The sequence below is a fragment of the Balaenoptera ricei genome, chromosome 20, assembly GCF_028023285.1.
Source record: "Balaenoptera ricei isolate mBalRic1 chromosome 20, mBalRic1.hap2, whole genome shotgun sequence".
Lineage (NCBI taxonomy): Eukaryota > Metazoa > Chordata > Mammalia > Artiodactyla > Balaenopteridae > Balaenoptera > Balaenoptera ricei.
The window spans coordinates 35,278,875-35,298,199 of NC_082658.1; the positions used below are offsets into that span (position 1 = coordinate 35,278,875).

General features: G+C 42.5%; 1 protein-coding gene across 2 annotated transcripts in view; it reads right to left on the reverse strand.

The window, feature by feature from the left end:
* MMD (monocyte to macrophage differentiation associated) overlaps positions 1 to 13,434 on the reverse strand; it is a 28,513-nt gene extending 15,079 nt beyond the window's left edge. For both annotated transcript variants that reach the window (XM_059907051.1, XM_059907050.1), the window contains exons 1-3: positions 13,117 to 13,434; positions 4,362 to 4,443; positions 122 to 282 (exon numbers count right to left, since the gene is read on the reverse strand). In XM_059907051.1, coding sequence (XP_059763034.1) covers positions 122 to 282; positions 4,362 to 4,443; positions 13,117 to 13,142 — 269 coding nt within the window. In that variant the 5' untranslated portion in view covers positions 13,143 to 13,434. The remainder of the gene's footprint in view (positions 1 to 121; positions 283 to 4,361; positions 4,444 to 13,116) is intronic.
* Positions 13,435 to 19,325: the final 5,891 nt, after the last annotated feature.

Below are 19,325 nucleotides of genomic sequence, written 5' to 3' on the forward strand. Positions count from 1 at the left end.
CTCTACCAGGCAGGAAAATGTCCACTCTTTGCCTCACCTGACCAAAGCATGCCAGCGTGAGAGGCTAACCCGAGCCAACTATTGTGAGTGACCTGTTGAAACAGTGTACCATCCACTGTACCTTAAGTGGCTCTTTTTCCATGATACGATGTGAAATACTGTGGAAACAATGAAGAGGGCACAGAGGCCCATTCCATAAATCCATGCTGTTATCTTTTCCCAGCAGTCATCAGACAGCCGGTGGAGGAGGGCACTGCCCACAATGGCTGGAACAATGAGGAACTGAGAGAAAGGGAAAGAAAAGTAAATATTCAGCAAAACACTGAATTGAGAACTTTATTAAAAATACATAGGTTTACCAGGGGCAATTTTAGGAAGATCATTTTAAAACAAACATTTGCCTTTCCTGGATAATCATAACGAGAGCCAGATGAAGTTGTCCATTTACGGCACTGAAAACAAGTACTGCTGTTTGGGGCCCAGGACCTGTGTCCACCAATGGGTACACAGTCAAGCAGTAAGAATGAAACATTACTCAATTGTTGCAAAACAAATGTCCTCTATCCTAATTTCGTTAATTAAGAACACATTTCATCGTATTCTCTAATGTGATTTAGGGTAGGCACTTAAAATATTCAAATGGCAAGCATGTACCCAGATTTCCCAGGGAGGTCTTGATCTTTAAATATTCTTTCCTGTTTCCCCCATGTGCTACTGAAATCCCAATATTCCAGCAAAGGGTAACTAAATGAATCAAGTCAGTAACTATTTTGTACATACCACACTCAAATAAATCATTTGTTCAAATCATATGTCCTGATTTCTAGTTTGGATATCTACATTCCACCAATTTGCGAGCTACTGCAGAGTGAAAGGGTTATTTCATTTTTAATAGCACCTTTCATGTAGGCAAGAGTAATCAACTCCTACTTATTCAAATAATTTTAAGAGACTAGAATCTTAGAGAGAACTTTGCTTTCTGCACCACATTTTACACTACATATGGACACAAATTTCAATGTCTAGTCATATCAGTGTGACTAGTAAACATTTTATAATAACAGAAATCATCAGAAGAAATAAACTACTTTATTAGATAGCGGAATAAACATACCTGGCAAAGAATGAAAACTTTAGCAATCTTATCTTTTTTGTCTCCAACACCTTCTATTTCCCTCTTGAAACAGAATATTAAATCCCCCAGATGAGATCAGCACTGAATTTCAAATGCTGAAGTATTCAATGGCCCAGAACAAAGAGAAAATTAAGGACAACAAAGATCTTCAAAAAACAATTTAATTAATTTTGAGATTATGTCCTTTCTACTTTTTTCATGTTAAAGTATCTTCTCTTTAATGAAATGATGACATTAGATGGAAGTTTCTTGTTTTGTCAGTTTTAGAAATTTTACTGCTCTCTGAAATCCAAAAATCAGGGATACAGTTTAGTAAGTTTAATAAGATGACATTTTCTGTTCTAAAAAATTAATGTGGATGTTTTGTCAGTTTTTCCTTAACTTTGGTTTCTACAAGTGTTCCTTGTGACAATCCAGAAGAGATAAACTAAGGGATTATTCAGGTCTATCTCAAGCAAATATTATTCGTAAAGGTGAGCTGTGCATCTCAACAGCCAAACCATTATATTTAAATGCTCAACATTATGCTAAGTAATAAGCATTTCATTGGTTGTTTTTTTTAAAAAAATTTATTATTTATTTATTTATTTTGGCTGCGCTGGGTCTTCACTGCAGCGTGAAGGCTTTAGTTGTGGTATATGGGATCTTAGTTCCCCGACCAGGGATTGAACCTGGGTCCCCTGCGTTGGAAGTGTGGAGTCTTAACCACTGGACCACCAGGGAAGTCCCTCATTGGTTGCTTTTATTGGTCAGTATTATGAAAACTATCAGAGCACTATTTTTGTAACTTTTATCAGTGTTTTGCAGTTGGTAAAGGCATATCCATAAAATGGTGGATGTACATTGGAACAATAAGTGAAGGAACAGGCCATATAAACTGTTATTCAAACTTCTATATTCTTTATATCCTAATGCTGACCTAGATTTAAATACACACACCCCTACATTTTCTTAGGGGCCTGTGGAAAATTAACTTCAGAAGTAGCTTTAGTCTCTGTTAAATTCATCAGACATTTAGTTAAGAATAAAAGATGGAAAGAAACCAAATGCCCATCAACAGATGAATGGATATATATATTACACACACACACACACACACACACACACACACACACTGGACTATTACTCAGCCTAAAAAAGCATGAAATATTGACAATTTGCAGCAACGTGGATAGACCTAGAGATTATCATACTAAGTGAAGTAAGTCAGAGAAAGACAAATATATGGTATCACTTCTACGTGAAATTTAAAAAATAATATAAATGAATCTATATACAAAACAGAAACAGACACAGATATAGAAACTTAAGGTTCCCAAAGGGGAAAGGGAGTGGGGGATAAATTAGCAGTATGGGATTAACAAATACACACTACTATATATAAAATAGATAAGCAGCAAGGACTACTGTATAGCACAGGGAACTATATTCAATATCTTGTAATAACCTATAATGGAAAACAATTTGAAAAATGTGTGTGTGTGTGTGTGTGTGTGTGTATATATATATATAACTGAATCACTTTGCTGTACACCTGAAACTGACGTAATATTGTAAATATTATATTTATACTTCAATTAAAAAAAAAAGAATAAAAGATGGATATTCAGGCAGGTATAGCTGACAATCAAATTAGGCTGTGCATTCTTTAAAACCAAGTTTGGACTCTAAACATTTTGACCCTCTGGTGTTGTGAAGCTCACTTCACAAAGCATTCACTAATGCAAAGACAGGGGTCAGCTCAAGTCTAGAGAATTCCACTAAATCCTTCCTGCCCCGAGGGTCCAAACCATGGGTCCAGGGAGACTGTCCACTAGTGAGGTTACTCCAAATTTCATTATTGAAGCACTTTTATGGAATCCAGGGCAGGCATGTCAGGTACAAACTTTTTTCTAAAGAAAAAAAATTTAGTAAGATTTCAGCATATTAATTATTTAAATAAAAATCTTTTGAGCATCTAAAGAAAAAGGACAGTGATGAGAATAACGTTTCAATATTACCAAGTAATATTTGAATTCCACTATTACAATACATAAAACTGATACTGTATAAAGTTTGATTTCTGCTAAGTAATGACTAAACAGCATTGTTCTATTAGATTACAAAGAAATCCACCAAAAACTAGCTTATTTCAGGTTTATTTGGCATCATAACTCCTTTATAGAAATACTGACTATTCTTTGAAGAAGGGTTCAAGAAATGAAAAGGCACAACTTGAATTCAAGCAAGTTTTATTCTAATAACATATGTATATAACCTACACATTGTACTAACACTGTCTAAAATAAGTAAATTAGCCTGTTCTAACACTTCACTAAAGGAATAAATTGGCCTCCTTCTCTAGTTCTTGTCTTCAGACTATACACCAGCCACCACTTTTCCCTCAAAAGTCTCACTAAATACAGCTTTCAAAGGGAATAATGAAATCATAGATAAAAGGAAATTTATAATGACACAAGAAAATGCGAATAAAATGAAATTAATAGGAAAACTATGAAAATACACACATATTTACAAACACCACAGACAAAAAGAAGAAATGCACCCAAGTGTTAACAATTTATTTCTAGGTAGTTCTGTTTTTCTCATATATTCTTCAGTATTTTCTGTTTCTTATAATGAATATGTTTTGTTTTTATAAGGAAGAAAAAAATTAGGAATTTAGGGATTAAATCAGCCTTTTCTTCTACTATCAAAAAAATTAAGAATTTAGGGATTAAATCAAACTTTTCTTCTACAATATGGACTAACATCTGCTCTGAGAAGCAATGACCACAGTGGTGATGGAGAGGTTGTGGCTACCTGTTTTAGGGGATCACTCAGGGAAAAAAACCCACCTTTTTCAACAAATGGTGAATTCTTCTTGCCAATAAACACAGCTGACTGTCTTGAAAAGGTGATTCATTTCATTCCAGGGGTGACAGTCTTCATAGTTTTCTTTGGCTTTTTTTTATAACTAAGGTACTTACTATTATTATTCTTTCAAAGACGATCTTGTCTGAGAAAGCAAGTCCAGGATAGACAGAGCTGACTGTAGTCAGAGCACTCAAAGTGTCTGACATGCTCACAGTTTCTGGTGACATGACCTAGCACTGACACTTTGGAAGGTAAGGTCACAGAGATGGGTAAACCCGACTAACGGGGCTGAGGTTAACAGAGATGATTGCCCCTTCCTCCCACCAAAGCCCTTTGGGAAGGATGGAAAAGGCAGAAAACTCATACTCACTGCATGTGTGTAACAGTTAGCAGCATGTTCATAACAAGTTGGTTTGTAGCGGCCATTGGCTGGGGCCCGGTGGTTCATGAACCTGTAGAGACAAAGACATCACGTGAGAAAAGCTCAGAGCGTGTACAGAACAATGGTGAAGCTTGTCAGTGGTTGTCTAGTCTATTCTAACTGAAGAGGTGACTGCTGGAAATACCTAGTTACGGGAACAAAACCAAAGCCACTAAACAGTTGTAAACTGAGCCAACAGCCATAATCCTAAAGCGAATGCCCTAGTTTATTGGATTAAGTATTCTTTCAGTTCATTTAAAAGAAAAACTTTCTACCAACCAAAAACAAACAAAAACCATATCCACCCCCTTCAACTGGTATCCCCACAGTAAAAAAATTAAAAATAAAAAAATGGTACAACCAAATCTTATATCTTAACAGAAAAAAAAAAAATCAAGGTCATTTTTCTAAACTTAACAAATACCAGAAACCACCATTTAATGCAAATTCAGTGTATTTGAAAGGTTTCTATTTTTTCTCTCAAAATGTATAAAGCTTATACATGTAGATCTTTAAAGCCTCCATCCCATGATTAGCAGGCCTGTTGAACTAGTTTCCCTATATTGCATTACTTGTTCTGGCACCAGACAGCTTAAATAAATGATACCTGGCTGCCTCCTGGCACCAGGAAACAAGAGGTACGTTTTCACCTGCATTCTTCCTGAATTAAAAGAGTTTCCTTCAAAATCTAAATATGTGATTAGCACCTGATACACTGTCTATAAAATTCATACATACACACATGTGTATGTATCTAAATATCAAAATCTGTTACACATATAGACATATGCCCATATTCCATATCCCCTTTGGGCTAATTTTGTGGCAACCGGCAAAGCAGTGAAAAGCACAAATACCATCAGACATGAAGAGATAAACAGCCTTCTTTTATTTCAGTGTGTGGGTGAGGATCCCCCCAGCCCCAATTCATACCCATGCCATGTTTCATGAGGGATTCTGGTTTAGTCTGTGTGTTCTTTAGAAGGAGGGAGATGTAAACTCAGGAAGATAAAAAGGCAGCTGCCTGAAAGAAGCAGATGCAGAGAAATAACGGAGGTAAGAGAGCCATGATGGCATTCAGGTCTCAGCATTCCTGTGCTTGGGGCATGCAAGATGTCAACAGCCTTTGCACAATAAAGTAGCTTTTTGCTTGAGCTAGTTTAAGGGGGTAGGGGGAGGAGATTTTGCTATTTGTCACTAGTCACACCTTATTAATTAACATGATGAAAAAATGGTACCAGGCTAAACCAAACGGCACAGCCAGGTTGCCAAAAACTGACTAAAACACATGGTCAAGCGATTCCAAACAGTGCCCATTTTAAGAACAAAAGACTAGCCAATACTTTCTCCCTGAATTAAGAAGGGCCTGTTATCCCTAGAGCAAATATATAAAGTGGCAGTCCCTGCTAACCCAACATAGAGAGTTCAAGTGGCAGATACACTAGGAAATGGATTTGGGACCTTGAAGATACCTTACTTGGACCACCAATGGGTAGCTATCTAACTAGCGTGCAAAATATACACATATGGAATGGAATTCACCAGATGGCTTGGAAACTGTTTAAGAGAAATGTGCAGTTAACAGCTTCAGAATTATTCCAAGCTATTCTCACACATAGATAAATAAATCTTTTCTCCCCTGACAATCCTTTAAATAATTTTACTAAATTTCCTAAGGAACGAGAGTGTTGCTATATGGCAGTTATTAGTAAAAAGGAAAATAATTACACTCTTGGGAAGGATGCTTTAAAAGTGTCCCTAGCATTCAAGGATCTACCAAGTCATTAGCCTGAGACATAACGACAGGGCTGTAAGTAGCATATCCTATTAGGAATTGCAAAGGGTAAAGAGCAAGGCTCCGGGATGGTTGAAGGTAGATTAAACTGCGAGCACTCTGTGCAGGGCACAGTAAGTAGGGTCTGACTACCCACCACCAGGCTGCAGACTAAAATAGCAATTTATATCTCTGGCAGCCCAATCTAAAAATAGTCAGGCTATTACACAGTGACAGGGATAGACTTTCAAATTTTCTCCTAAAAGCAGAGAAGCTCAGTGGCCACGTTTGTGACAACTTAGTCCCTGCCCACCTGGAATCACTCAGGTTAAAAATAAACTCAGAAGTTGCAGAGAAAAATATCCCACCCATGTGACTTAAGGTAGTTTCTCCTTAAGGGCAGGGCCAAGATTCCGGCAATACGGAAAGGGAAGAGCAAGTATTCCAGGCACAGATCACTGTCTGGGGCCCCATGGGACAGCACATGGTTCTGTCGGGAAATTTACAATGCATTTTTCCATTTCTCTCTGATCTGCCAGGGTACAATCAAGCCTCCAACAAGGTCTCCTGCAGAAATCACTATGAAGAAATTAGTCGCCCAAGACCTAAATGGAAAAGCAGATGTAAAATGCAAATAAACTCCCACACACTAAACTCCCACACAATGAGCCTATTCTCTTCCCCCCAAAAAGAATGAGGAAGGTTATCAAGAGTTATGGGAAATAGCACCCACTTATGGAAGACACCTCTACTTAAAGCAAAGCCACCCTAATGGTTATCCAGTGCTAGAAGAGAGCATCCAGCCAGCTGCAGAGGGTTTGAGGGAAGGTGATTAAAGTTTTTAGTTGACGAGGGTTTGTTCATTCATCCCCTCACTTTCTCTTTCAACACTCTCTCCGCTTCCCCTGGCCCAGTGTCCTCATGCTCTCCCCATGATAGAATTTCAAAACTATGAAGAGAGGGACCTGGGGACACTCCTTAGCACACTTTAAATTTAGCTCAAAGCAGTGGCCTTCCGAAGGTAAATCTGCAACCCACCAGCAGATCTCAGAGGCCTAAGATCAAATCTCAGAAGTTGTCCTTGATTCCTCTGTGTTCCCCATATTCCACATGCAAGCGCCATCAATGCTACCTTCAAAATATATTCCAAATCAGTTCCCCTCTCTACAGTTCCAAAGATCCTACCTTAAATCAAGACATCAACACCTCTGGTCTGTAAACATACAAAGTCTCTGGTCTCCCTGCCTGCCCACACATGGACTCTCTTCTTTACTCAGCAGCCACAAGTCTATCAGCACCAGATCACATCAAACACTAACCACAGCTTAAAATCTGTCTGGCTTCCCAAAGTGCTTGGGATAACACTGCATCCTCCGCAGGCCACAAGCCCTCACCACTTCTCCAGCCTGGTGCTACCTTCCTCTCACTCTCCGCCTCCAACCAACTGCATCCTTTCTGCTCCTCAAACCACCCAGGTCTTATCTGCCTCAGGGTGTCTGTGTTTGCTGTTTACTTCTAACTAGAACATTCTTCTCCAGAATGCCCAGCTCTCCTCTCACCGGTCAAGCTCAGCTCAAATGTAACCTCCTTGGAGAGGTTTCCCTGACCATCCTACCTAAAGTATCACTTCAGCCCTCCTCACTCCACCAGAGCCCTTAACACAATTAGTAAGAATTGGACTTTTTGAACTTGTTTATTTTTTATTTCATCTTCTCCCACTGTAATGTGAATTCCATGAAGGCCATCTTGTCCACCATTTCATTTCCAGTTCCAAACACAAGGCCCAGCTTATTGCTGGAGTTTAATAAATAAGTGCTGTATGAATGAATAGAAAGACAGACATTCTGCCTGCTGCTGAAGTATTTTATCCTACCCGAGAAAGATCCACTCGTCAATTAGTTTCACTGGGGATTCTGTATGCAACAAAGAAAAACAGGCAGTCTTAGAGCAAAGAGAATCCTCAATCTCATGAAAATAAAATTCTCAAAGACCAATACCATGGACATTCTAAGGGCTCCTTCAACATCACTTGATGGGGCAACATAAGCTGACCCTGTGCACAACCTTACTAATTAGCTTCCTTATATGAATAAGCATGATGTTTAGGAAAAGTGTCTGCTGCCAGAGGTAGTGATAGTGGTGGGATACATTTAACTTAAATAAGGGAAATGGCATACATAAGGAAACTACCCCATGCCTATGATTCAGTGCTCTGAGAACACGCCAAAAAACAAACAAACAAAAAAAGGCCCAGCTCCTAGAGAAATGGAAATAAAAACAAAAATAAACAAATGGGACCTAATGAAACTTAAAAGCTTTTGCACAGCAAAGGAAACCATAAACAAGATGAAAAGACAACCCTCAGAATGGGAGAAAATATTTGCAAATGAAGCAACTGACAAAGGATTAATCTCCAAAATTTACAAGCAGCTCATGCAGCTCAATAACAAAAAAACAAACAACCCAATCCAAAAATGGGCAGAAGACCTAAATAGATATTTCTCCAAAGAAGATATACAGATTGCCAACAAACACATGAAAGAATGCTCAACATCATTAATCATTAGAGAAATGCAAATCAAAACTACAATGAGATATCATCTCACACGGGTCAGAATGGCCATCATCAAAAAATCTAGAAACAATAAATGCTGGAGAGGGTGTGGAGAAAAGGGAACACTCTTGCACTGTTGGTGGGAATGTAAATTGATACAGCCACTATGGAGAACAGTATGGAGGTTCCTTAAAAAACTAAAAATAGAACTACCATACGACCCAGCAATCCCACTACTGGGCATATACCCTGAGAAAACCATAATTCAAAAAGCGTCATGTACCACAATGTTCATTGCAGCACTATTTACAATAGCCAGGACATGGAAGCAACCTAAGTGTCCATCAACAGATGAATGGATAAAGAAGATGTGGCACATATATACAATGGAATATTACTCAGCCATAAAAAGAAATGAAATGGAGGTATTTGTAGTGAGGTGGATGGAGTTAGAGTCTGTCATACAGAGTGAAGTAAGTCAGAAAGAGAAAAACAAATACAGTATGCTAACACATATATATGGAATCTAAGGGAAAAAAAAAAAAGTCATGAAGAACCTAGTGGCAAGATGGGAATAAAGACACAGACCTACTAGAGAATGGACTTGAGGATATGGGGAGGGGGAAGAGTAAGCTGTGACAAAGTGAGAGAGTGGCATGGACATATATACACTACCAAACGTAAAATAGATAGCTAGTGGGAAGCAACCGCATAGCACAGGGAGATCAGCTCTGTGCTTTGTGAGCACCTAGAGGGGTGGGATAGGGAGGGTGGGAGGGAGGGAGATGCAAGAGGGAAGAGATATGGGAACATATGTATATGTATAACTGATTCACTTTGTTATAAAGCAGAAACTAACACACCATTGTAAAGCAATTATACTCCAATAAAGATGTTAAAAAAAATTGAAAAAAAAAAAAAGGCAATAGGCAGTCCTGGAAGACTTCTAATGCTTTAGAATTATATGCTTTGCCACATATTCAATTTGAAGCTAACCAGTGGTCATGAGGCTGGGGCTAAGGAAAGGAGCATCCTTTTCCTTGGATTTTTGGTTGCCAGACTGGAGAAACGAGCATGCACCAATAAGATACCAATAAGATACATTAGAAGCTCTGGGTCCTAGGCCTCTGCGCTGTCATACAGATGTTGTGATGTGGGCGGGGAAACAGAGGTGAATGGTTGCATGGGTGGTAGAGAGGGACATGAAATTGAACCCTTCAGTGTGCCCCTTCCTTGCTGTGTGATGATGGCAAGCTCCCTTTTATTCTCTAACCCTATTTGTTCTTCTATTAAATGGGTATAAAATTTGCCTTCTAGGGTTACAGTTGACGATGAGCACCAGTAAGCACTTAATAAATGTTAGCAGGTATTCTAATCAGTCAGAGATGCTGTGAAAGGGAGAGAATGACTCTGTGTGGAGGGGGGTTGGGTGGGTGGGGGGGGGTGGAATCAAGTGTGGAAGGGATAAAGCACAAAAGATAAAAGATGTCCCACTGGGATTTTTCACATCCTAAGCTTTTTGAGAAGCCATGCCTGCATAAAGCCCTCCACTTATTACACTGGGCTAGGCATCCTTACAGCCCTCCTCCACAGATATGTCAGAACTCTGGAAGTTGATCCAAAGCCACAGTGACCACCAAGTTTCCATTATGAACAAACCAGCAAGGTGTTCAGGTTTTCTTATAATTTAGACATAGCCACAAACTATGGCCTAATGAAATGTTTTTACTGCAGTCAAATGCTCTTCAATGGAGTCCTGGTAAATCTATCAGAAGGAACACATGGGTTCAAAGATGGTGTGTTCCTCTTTCTAGTTCCTCTGTCATTTACCTACTTGTATGGCTCCTGAATGCTCAAAAGATGTATAATAAACACAGCTTTTAAGAGACATATAACAGTACTCTCAACATGTTAATGTATGGACCACAAAAACCATGATTTTTTTTTGTTATATTACTTTTTATTTACAGGCTTTATTTCTAAGTTCAAATTGACTCTTAGAAATATCTTTCCACTCTAGCCTATAATACAGAAAAACAAGAAATTATGGGATCATTCACTGTTCAAAGAAAATTGGGGTAGGTCTAGATGTCATCAAGAAAATAACTGTTAAATATCCATTGATATTGTGCAGCCGCTGAGAAAATTACAATGTCTATGCTGCACTAAAAGAAAACGCCTGTATTTTTTCATTTTTAAATCAATGAAGTAGAACGCAATATCACCTTACAACTGTGATAATAAGGACTGGATAGATTAGTGTCGAGCAAAAAGAAGAGTTCAGGGCTTCCCTGGTGGCACAGTGGTTAAGAATCCACTTGCCAATGCAGGGGACATGGGTTCTAGCCCTGGTCCAGGAAGATCCCACATGCCACAGAGGAACAAAGCCCATGTGCCACAACTACTGAGCCTGTGCTCTAGAGCCCGTGAGCCACAACTACTGAGCCCACGTGCCACAACTACTGAAGCCCGCGTGCCTAGAGCCCATGCTCCGCAACAAGAGAAGCCACCACAACGAGAAGCCCGTGTACCACAATGAAGAGTAGCCCCCGCTCGCTGCAACTAGAGAAAGCCCGTGCGCATCAACGAAGACCCTACGCAGCCAAAAATAAATAAATAAATAAATTTATTTAAAAAAAAAAAAGTTCCACCTGCTGAGATTACGGTAGGGTCCTAAATAAGGTTTGTTTTTCATTTCTCTTAACACTTTTAATGTTTGTGCGACAAACAATAAAACAGGTTCCTTTTCTTTTTCTTCTTTCTAGAGAAGAACTGAAAGGATAGAAAAGAAATACAACTCTTAATCTAACAAAAGCCAGTAATTTCACAGAATATTGCCACTGTTCTCTGAAAACAGGAAGAGCAGAGATGTGCAGAGAAGTAAAACCAAATCAAACAAACCACATGCACAGGGCTTTGCCAACCATTACTGAACCTGTGTTACATCCTCCCTTAAAGCCCCTCCAGTCCTCGCGGCTGACTTCATGTTCTCAAGCCAGAACATCATGGTTTCTTTTTGCCTTTGGCAGTACTGATATGATATCCCACGAGGGGAATACTGCCAGGCATTCAACACCCTGAGTGATGAGCAATATTCGGAAGTTAATCCAAGTCTTCAAGCTGATCACCCTTCTGATGGCACAATCCTCCACAACTCTCTCTGCACATTTCCCTCCTTACCCTGTGGGGCTGGAGGAGGAAAAAGATCAGAATGGAAGAGGGGGCGTCAAGGGATTAGGAAGTTGGAAAGAAAAAAAAAAAGTGCACTTTAAAATCTTGAAATAAAAAGCAGTGCCTAAAAACTCAACAATAACCTCCTTGGAAGACTTCATGCATTCTTTGTCTTTTTTCAAATTCCCCCTGTCACTGCACACTAAGCTAGCCTGCTCAGGGTGAGGGTCTGGGAATGGGGATGGCTGCCTGATTCAGACAAAGGGATGGAGAGTTACCACAACACAGGAGAGGTGAACTTTCACCCACTTAAACGAAGGAGATTAGAAAAAAAAGCCCAGAGCTTCCTCTCGGAACTATGGCCAGCCTCCATCCATTGCTAAATGGCAGAGACCCGGGGTCGGGATTAAGGCCACGGTACCTTCCCAGGCTGGCGTTACCATCGGCTCTCCAGCGAAAGGGCAGCCGGCCAGCCTTCCGGTGGTGCCTCCTCGGTTCCTCCTCCTCGTTTCCTAACACCGGCGCCTCAACAGCAGGTCTCACCACCCGGACTTTAACTTGCCCCTTCGCGGCGCCCCAAATAGCACGCCCTGGGACTCTAAGCCTGAGTACCCTCAGGGCCCGGACCTGGCCACGCAAGACTAAACCAGCAGAGCCTGCCTCAGTTCCCCCGTTGCTACGGCCGTTCAAAGACAAAGCACCTAAAACAGCCAGCACCCCCGCTTTACCACAACTCTCGCTGCAGGGCGCAGCAAAGAATGGGCCCCGGTTCCGCGCGCACCGGGAGCCCTCCAAGCTCCCGGTAAGGGATGGAGGGCAAAGCCGGGGTCGGAAGAATCGGGGGCGGCGCCTGCGGCTGGGGTTCGGGTCCTCAGAGCAAGCAAGAGCCCCGCCTGGATGGGGTGAAGCCGGGTGAGCAATGGGATACCACGGGAGGAGGGCAGGCTCGTGGTCCGAGGTCTGGGAATCCGACGTCCGCAGATCGCGAGGGGGGACCCGGGTCAGGCACGAGATCCTGGTCTTTGGAGGAAGGGGATCACCCAGGGATAGTAGGGAGGCGAATTCCCCGGGAGCCGGTCCCCGGCCGAGGCGCGGGATCCACAGGGGATGGACCCAGGTGAGGAGCCGGGACCCACGCGGGAAGAGACGGGATCCGGGACCCGGTCTCGGCACGGGCGGTGGGGCGGGGGCGCCATCCCTCTCACCGCTGGAATCGATTCTGGAACCGCATTGATCCTCTGCTCCTCCTCGTGGGCCAGGAGCTCGGTCTCGTCAGCGCCGGCGGCCGGGCGCGCGGCCCGCATGGGCTTGGGCTGCTCCGGAGGCCGCCGCGTGCCCGGCGGACCACTCAGCCAGGCAGGGTCGGAGTGGGCCAGGCCGAGGGTCGGGACAGGGCCGGAGCCAGACCAGGCGGCTGGGGGCGGGAGGGAAGCCGCTTAAACGGCCCCAGCGCCTCCCGCCTCCAGCCTCCCGGCTCCTCCACCCACGGTCGCCCGCGCCCCGCCCCGGCGCGGAGCCCGGCTCCGCCCCCGTCCGCCCCGCCCGTCTGCGTGATCCCGCGGCCGTCGGCGCGCCACCGCGCCGGGCGGCCAATCAGCGCCCAGAGTGGAGCAGCGGTAACTCTGCCATTCATTCCGCAGCGCCGGGGCGGAGGGGAGGGGCCTCGTGGCAGAGGAGCGGAGCACGGGGAGGGGCGGAGAGCTAGAAGGGCGGCTCACTTGTAGAAGGGGTGGAGTTGGAGCGAGAAAATAGAAGAGCCGGAGGACAGAGGAAGAAAAATTGTAAAGAAGGAGGTGAGACACGAAACTTGAAAGAAATTGTAATGAAAATAGCAGCAAACAAGGACCTCTGTCTGCGTTCTAGTCCTGGCTCTGTGTCATTTATTCCTTCCTCATCATTTCTCCATCCCTCCGTTCATTTATTCCTTCGTCATTTTCAAGGTCAGCTACACCTAGGCTGTTGTGCGAGGTTCTGGGGTAGATTTTAAAAAAACCTTTCCTTGTCTGTCATATGACAAGCACTGTCTAACTCAGATTCTATGAGAAACTCAAAGGAGGAAGTTCTCCTCAGGGATGCTTGTGTTATCCTTTTATTTATTTATTTAATCCAAGCAGCTTCCAAATAAACCAAAAAGTAGATTTGAATCAGGGTCCTGTGGGAAAAACCTAAACTCAGAGGGCTTGCTGTATAAGAGGTCCAAAGGATAGTGAATGAATCGCTGATTTTTTTGGGGGGGGGAGGGGTAGGGTTCTTGGGATGAACTAAGCTATGTACAACTTTTAATCATCTTCAAAGTCGTAAATGATAATGTTTGTTTTTAGTTTTTAGTTTTGTTTTTTTAATTTTAATTTTTGTTGGCAGTGTCACGTCACGTGGCATGCGGGATCCTAGTTCCCCGACCAGGGATCAAACCTGTGCCCCCTGCAGTGGAAGCACAGAGTCCTAACCACTAGATGGCCAGGGAAGTCCCAAATGGCTGATTTCTTTCTTTAAATAATTAATTAATTAATTAATTAATTAATTAATTTTTTGCTCTGTTGGGTCTTCGTTGCTGTGCGTGGGCTTTCTCTAGTTGCGGTGAGCGGGGGCTGCTATTTGTTGTGGTGCATGGGCTTCTCATTGTCGTGGCTTCTCATTGCAGAGCGTGGGCTCTAGGCGTGCAGGCTTCAGTAGTTGTGGCACGTGGGCTCATTAGTTGTGGCTTGTGGGCTCTAGAGCTCAGGCTTAGTAGTTGTGGTGCGCGGGCTTAGTTGGTCCGCGGCATGTGGGATCTTCCTGGGCCAGGGCTCCAACCCGTGTCCCTTGCATTGGCAGGTAGATTCTTAACCACTGTGCCACCAAGGAAGCCCTATGGCTGATTTCTTGATCCTTTCCCTTATGACCCCTGGAATGTAGATGTGGCCCCCTCCAGGTAGCCTATCCACACCGTCCCACACACCCTAAACTTCAGACTCTCAAGGGGACATTAAGCCAGCCTGTTAGGAGTGTTTACTTTGCATGCAGTGAGAGCTTTGGAAAGCGGGGAATTCTTTCACCCATAATTCTAGTTTCCTTTCCTTTAACACCTGCCAAGTTGGTGAGCTCTAGAAGGGTGCTTTCCATGGTTATTTCGTTAATTTCCCCAAGAACTCCAGGAGATAAACATTATCTTACTCATTTCACAGATAAGGAGGCTAAGAGGTTTAGAAACTTGCCAAAAGCAAAACTAGGATTTGTACCTAGCTTTGTCTAACATTAAAGACTCAGATCCCTTCAGTGTACCAGACTGCCTCTCCCTAAGTTTCAAAGTAGTATATTTCTTTAAATTTTTTTTCTAAAAGTCAGAAAAATGAACATGGATTGAAGGTTTACTGAACTGCTCTGTCCAGCCCCTGGGCTCAGTGAATTGGTGGGAGAGGGAAAGGTCACAAAGGAAATAACTAATAAAAATAGGTAAAACATAATGATATGAAATAACATAGGAAGGATTAAGAAAACAATGAACCAGCAGATGTCAGGTCACATCCTAGCAATGACTTAGGAACATGCAGAAGACAGTAAGGAGCTAGCAAATTGTGGTGAGGCTAATTAGGTAATGGGATGCAGGAGAGAAGGAAGTCTGGGGATGGATTTTGAAAGAGATGATGGGCATGACGACACACAGCCTTTCATACAGTACAACAGCTTGGTCAAAGAGGGGATGTGGTCAGTATGGGGAAAATTTGTGAATGGCCACCTAGGTTTAGAAACATCAGTGTGAATGGCATTTACCCAAGGGGAAAAAAAATGAGTGAGATAAAAATTAGATCAAATCAGAATAAAATACCTTGACCTACAGTGGTGTCTTCCATAGAAATATTGAAGGAATATATTATGCAGGAGTATTAACTGAAAGTGGCTTGTTTAAACAATATGATCACAAATTTAAATCAACCTCATTGTTGGTGACTCTCCCCCAGAAGTGAAAGCAATTCTCAAAAGATAAAAATAAAAACCATGAAACAGCTTAAGATTATTTACATAAACACTGCTACATTTTTTTCTTTTTTTTTTTTGGTGAGGTGTCCATTTGAATCTTTCTGAGGAGAAGTCCTGAGTATGTTTGCAGAAAAAAGGTACTAGAATCGACTTAGAGATTAGCGTTTTGGAGTGGAAGAAAATGGAAAGTTTTTCACATTAGTAGGATGTGACATTTTTGTTTAGCTCAAAAATATACGAGTTCTTCTTTCTGCAGAACTGCAGAAAATTATTTGCATAGCCTCTGCCTAGAAGAAAGGATTTGTGAAGGAGCAGATGCCAGCTGCAGAGGAATCTCTTGGGAGAACACCTGCCCTGCTTGTTGAGGGACACAGAGTTCCTGGACTGGATGCTGACCATACTAGGAAGCACCTGGAACCTAGTCCTTCGGCTGCCATCATCCAATCAGAAAGTAGCAGCTCTGCTCCAGACTGTGACTCCAGATGCCCAGGAAGGTTGCCTGAACCTCTGATTGCAAGTCTTGTTCTGTGACAGGCTTTCAATATGTCTCTTTACGAATATGACAAAGTAAAGCAATTATTAAAATGTAAATGCTCCCATCCTTTCCCCTTTCCTGAAAAGAGGAATGCTATCTTAGTCTTAGTCCTTAGTGTTTTGCCCACATTCCCTAATTGTCTATGCCCTCATCCCAAAATGCATATGTTGAAATACTAATGCTCAATGTGACGGTATTGGGGGGGGGGATGCTGAGAGGTGATTAGGTCAACCACCACCCTCATGAATGAGTTTAATGCCCTCATAAAAGAGGCATGAGAGAGCTCGCTGGCCTCTTTCACCATGTGAGGACACAAGAAGTCAGTCTGCAACCCAGAAGAGGGCCTTCATCAGAACCTGATCATGCTGGCACTCTGAACTTGGACTTACAGCCTCCAGAACTGTGAAAAATAAATTTCTGTGGTTGATAAGCCACCCAGCCTTTTTTTGTTTTGTTTTTCAATAGTGGCTCAAGTAGACTAAGACACCTGACCTTCGAGGAGTACCTGTCTCTTTCATGCCCAGTTCCTAGACTTTCATGATGAAAACAATTGGAGAAACCAATGGGAAGAGAGATCCAGAGAGAAAAAGAGGCCTTGGCAGATAGGCTGTTTTGGTTTACATGATGAAGATGAGTGAGAGAAAAACATTCCATAATCTGGGGCATATTGACCTTTTTTGACCCTTGTGCCTTCAATTAACTAAAGCTTGGACTCTGTTGACTTAAGCTCCAATTCTATTCTGAATTCCCCTCTGCTTAAGCCATGAATATGAATGTATATGCATGTACCCTTAGCTTAAAACTTCCCCAGTTTTGCTGTTTGGGGAGACATTCCTTTGGGAGAGATCCCTGGTGTTTTCCTTACTTGCTGCAAGTAATAAATCCTTCCTTCTCCTGCTCTTTGGCTTGGTTGTGTCTTTTGGCTTGACACCAACCAAGAGGTGAACCCAGTTTTCCAGTAACAAATTTTGGCCCAGATGGGATATCTCGCCTAACCCCCTTGGATTCCTCCAGCTCCCAATAGGCTATGCAGTGGGCTGTGGCAGCTCACCCAGGTGAATTTATCTATGTTGCTGGAGGACCTGTGGGGAAGAGCATAGGAGAATCCCTCTTGGCGCCTGACTTGTCAAGTCTCTGCACCTCAACTCACTGAACAGGCTCAATGGCCACTCTGGACATCTTGATTTAAGGAGTCCCTTGGGGAGAGGTGAGTGACATTTATCCCACAAATTGGCTTCAGGGCTCTGTCCCCATCTCAAGGGGGGAGAAGGACGCCTGATTGTGAAAGCCTTCAGTGAGACAATCTGTGTCTCTCTTGGTACTGGCCCTTGCTAGGGGGTCCTGGTAACTTGAATTATTTCTAGAGGGGTGCCAGTTTGGTATACCTGAACAACCTGCATATATACTTTTAAACTATTGATTAGAAGAAATTATTACTAACTCTATAGAGAAGAAAATTTTCAGTGGGCTAAGGGTGGCTGAATCTGTGTCTCCATCAGCCCTTATTATAGACCTCTTGGTAGTTGAAGACAAATCCTCAACCAAGATCTGAGGATATGGGGAAACAGATATTTGTTCCCTCAGACAGCCAATTAGTGTGCATTCTGAGTCATCAGAAACTCTGTAGCTATACCCCAATGACAAAAAACAACTTATTTTCTTTTGTAATACTGTCTGGCCACAATACCAACTAGGCAACTAGGAGAAATGGCCAGAGAATGGCTCATTAAATTATAACACCATCTTTCAACTTGAACTGTTTTATAAAAGGAAAGGATAAAAACCCCTCCACCTTTTTGGAGAAGATTAGAGAATGACTTAGGCAACACCCCACCCTGGACTCTGAGGATCCAAGAAGTGCAGTAGTAATAAACACCTAGTTCATATCTTAGAGTGTTCCAGATATTTGCTGCAAAGTTCAAAATATTGCAGTGGGACCTAACACCCCCACCTCCCAACTAGTTGAAGTGGCCTTTAGAGTTTTCAGTAACTGGAACATGGTGAAAGAAGAAAATGAAGACAAAAAGTGAACCACCCCAGTATGGATGAATGGCCCCTGCCCCCAACGTGAGACATGCAGGCCTCCAGCAAAACTGGGACCTAGTCAATGCACTTACTGCAAGAAAGGGGACATTGGAGGAGGGAATGCTCTGACTCTCCCCAGAGAGGGAAGGCCTGAGCTCACCACCCTTCCTTTCAGCTCCCAGTAGCCAAAGAAAAGGACTGATGGGGCCTGGGGGCTCCCCAACTGGATCTTCAAAACACCATCCCAATCTCCCCTGAGGAGCCCTGGATTACCTTAGAAGTAAGGGAAGAACCAATTGAATTTTTGTTCTATACCAGAGCCACACTTTCGGTGTTGACAACCCGAAGGTGTTCCCCTCTCCAAGAGGGAATACATCATCAAAGGGGCGTCAGGAAAGAAAGATACTAGGAAATTTCACCCTGGAAATGGCCAAGATGGGGCTCCTCTGACATTCTAAAACTGGTTTTGCTATGCAGTTAATAACAACTGGCTTTCTAAAAGTAACCTGCATTTCTTTCCCTGTGCCTTTGAGATGTACATGTTCTACCCAGACTCTCAGGAACTTTTATCTAGACCATTCTTAATTCCTGAGACTGAAAGAAGAAGAAAAAAAAAAAAAGAGGACTTTTTAAACTCAAGCAGGAAAACTATGAGATCTCTGTGTCTGTGTGGATGTAAGTATGTCTTTGTTCATTACAGATATGAAATGTCTTTACCTCTGGATGGTATTATCAAAATTAATTTGTTTTTTTTGTTTTTTATTTTTTGGCCTCACCGCACGGCATGTGGGATCCTAGTTCCCCTACTAGGGATCAAACCTGTGCCCCCTGCAGTGGAAGCATGGAGTCTTAACCACTAGACCACCAGAGAAGCCCCAAAATTAATTTGTGAATGAG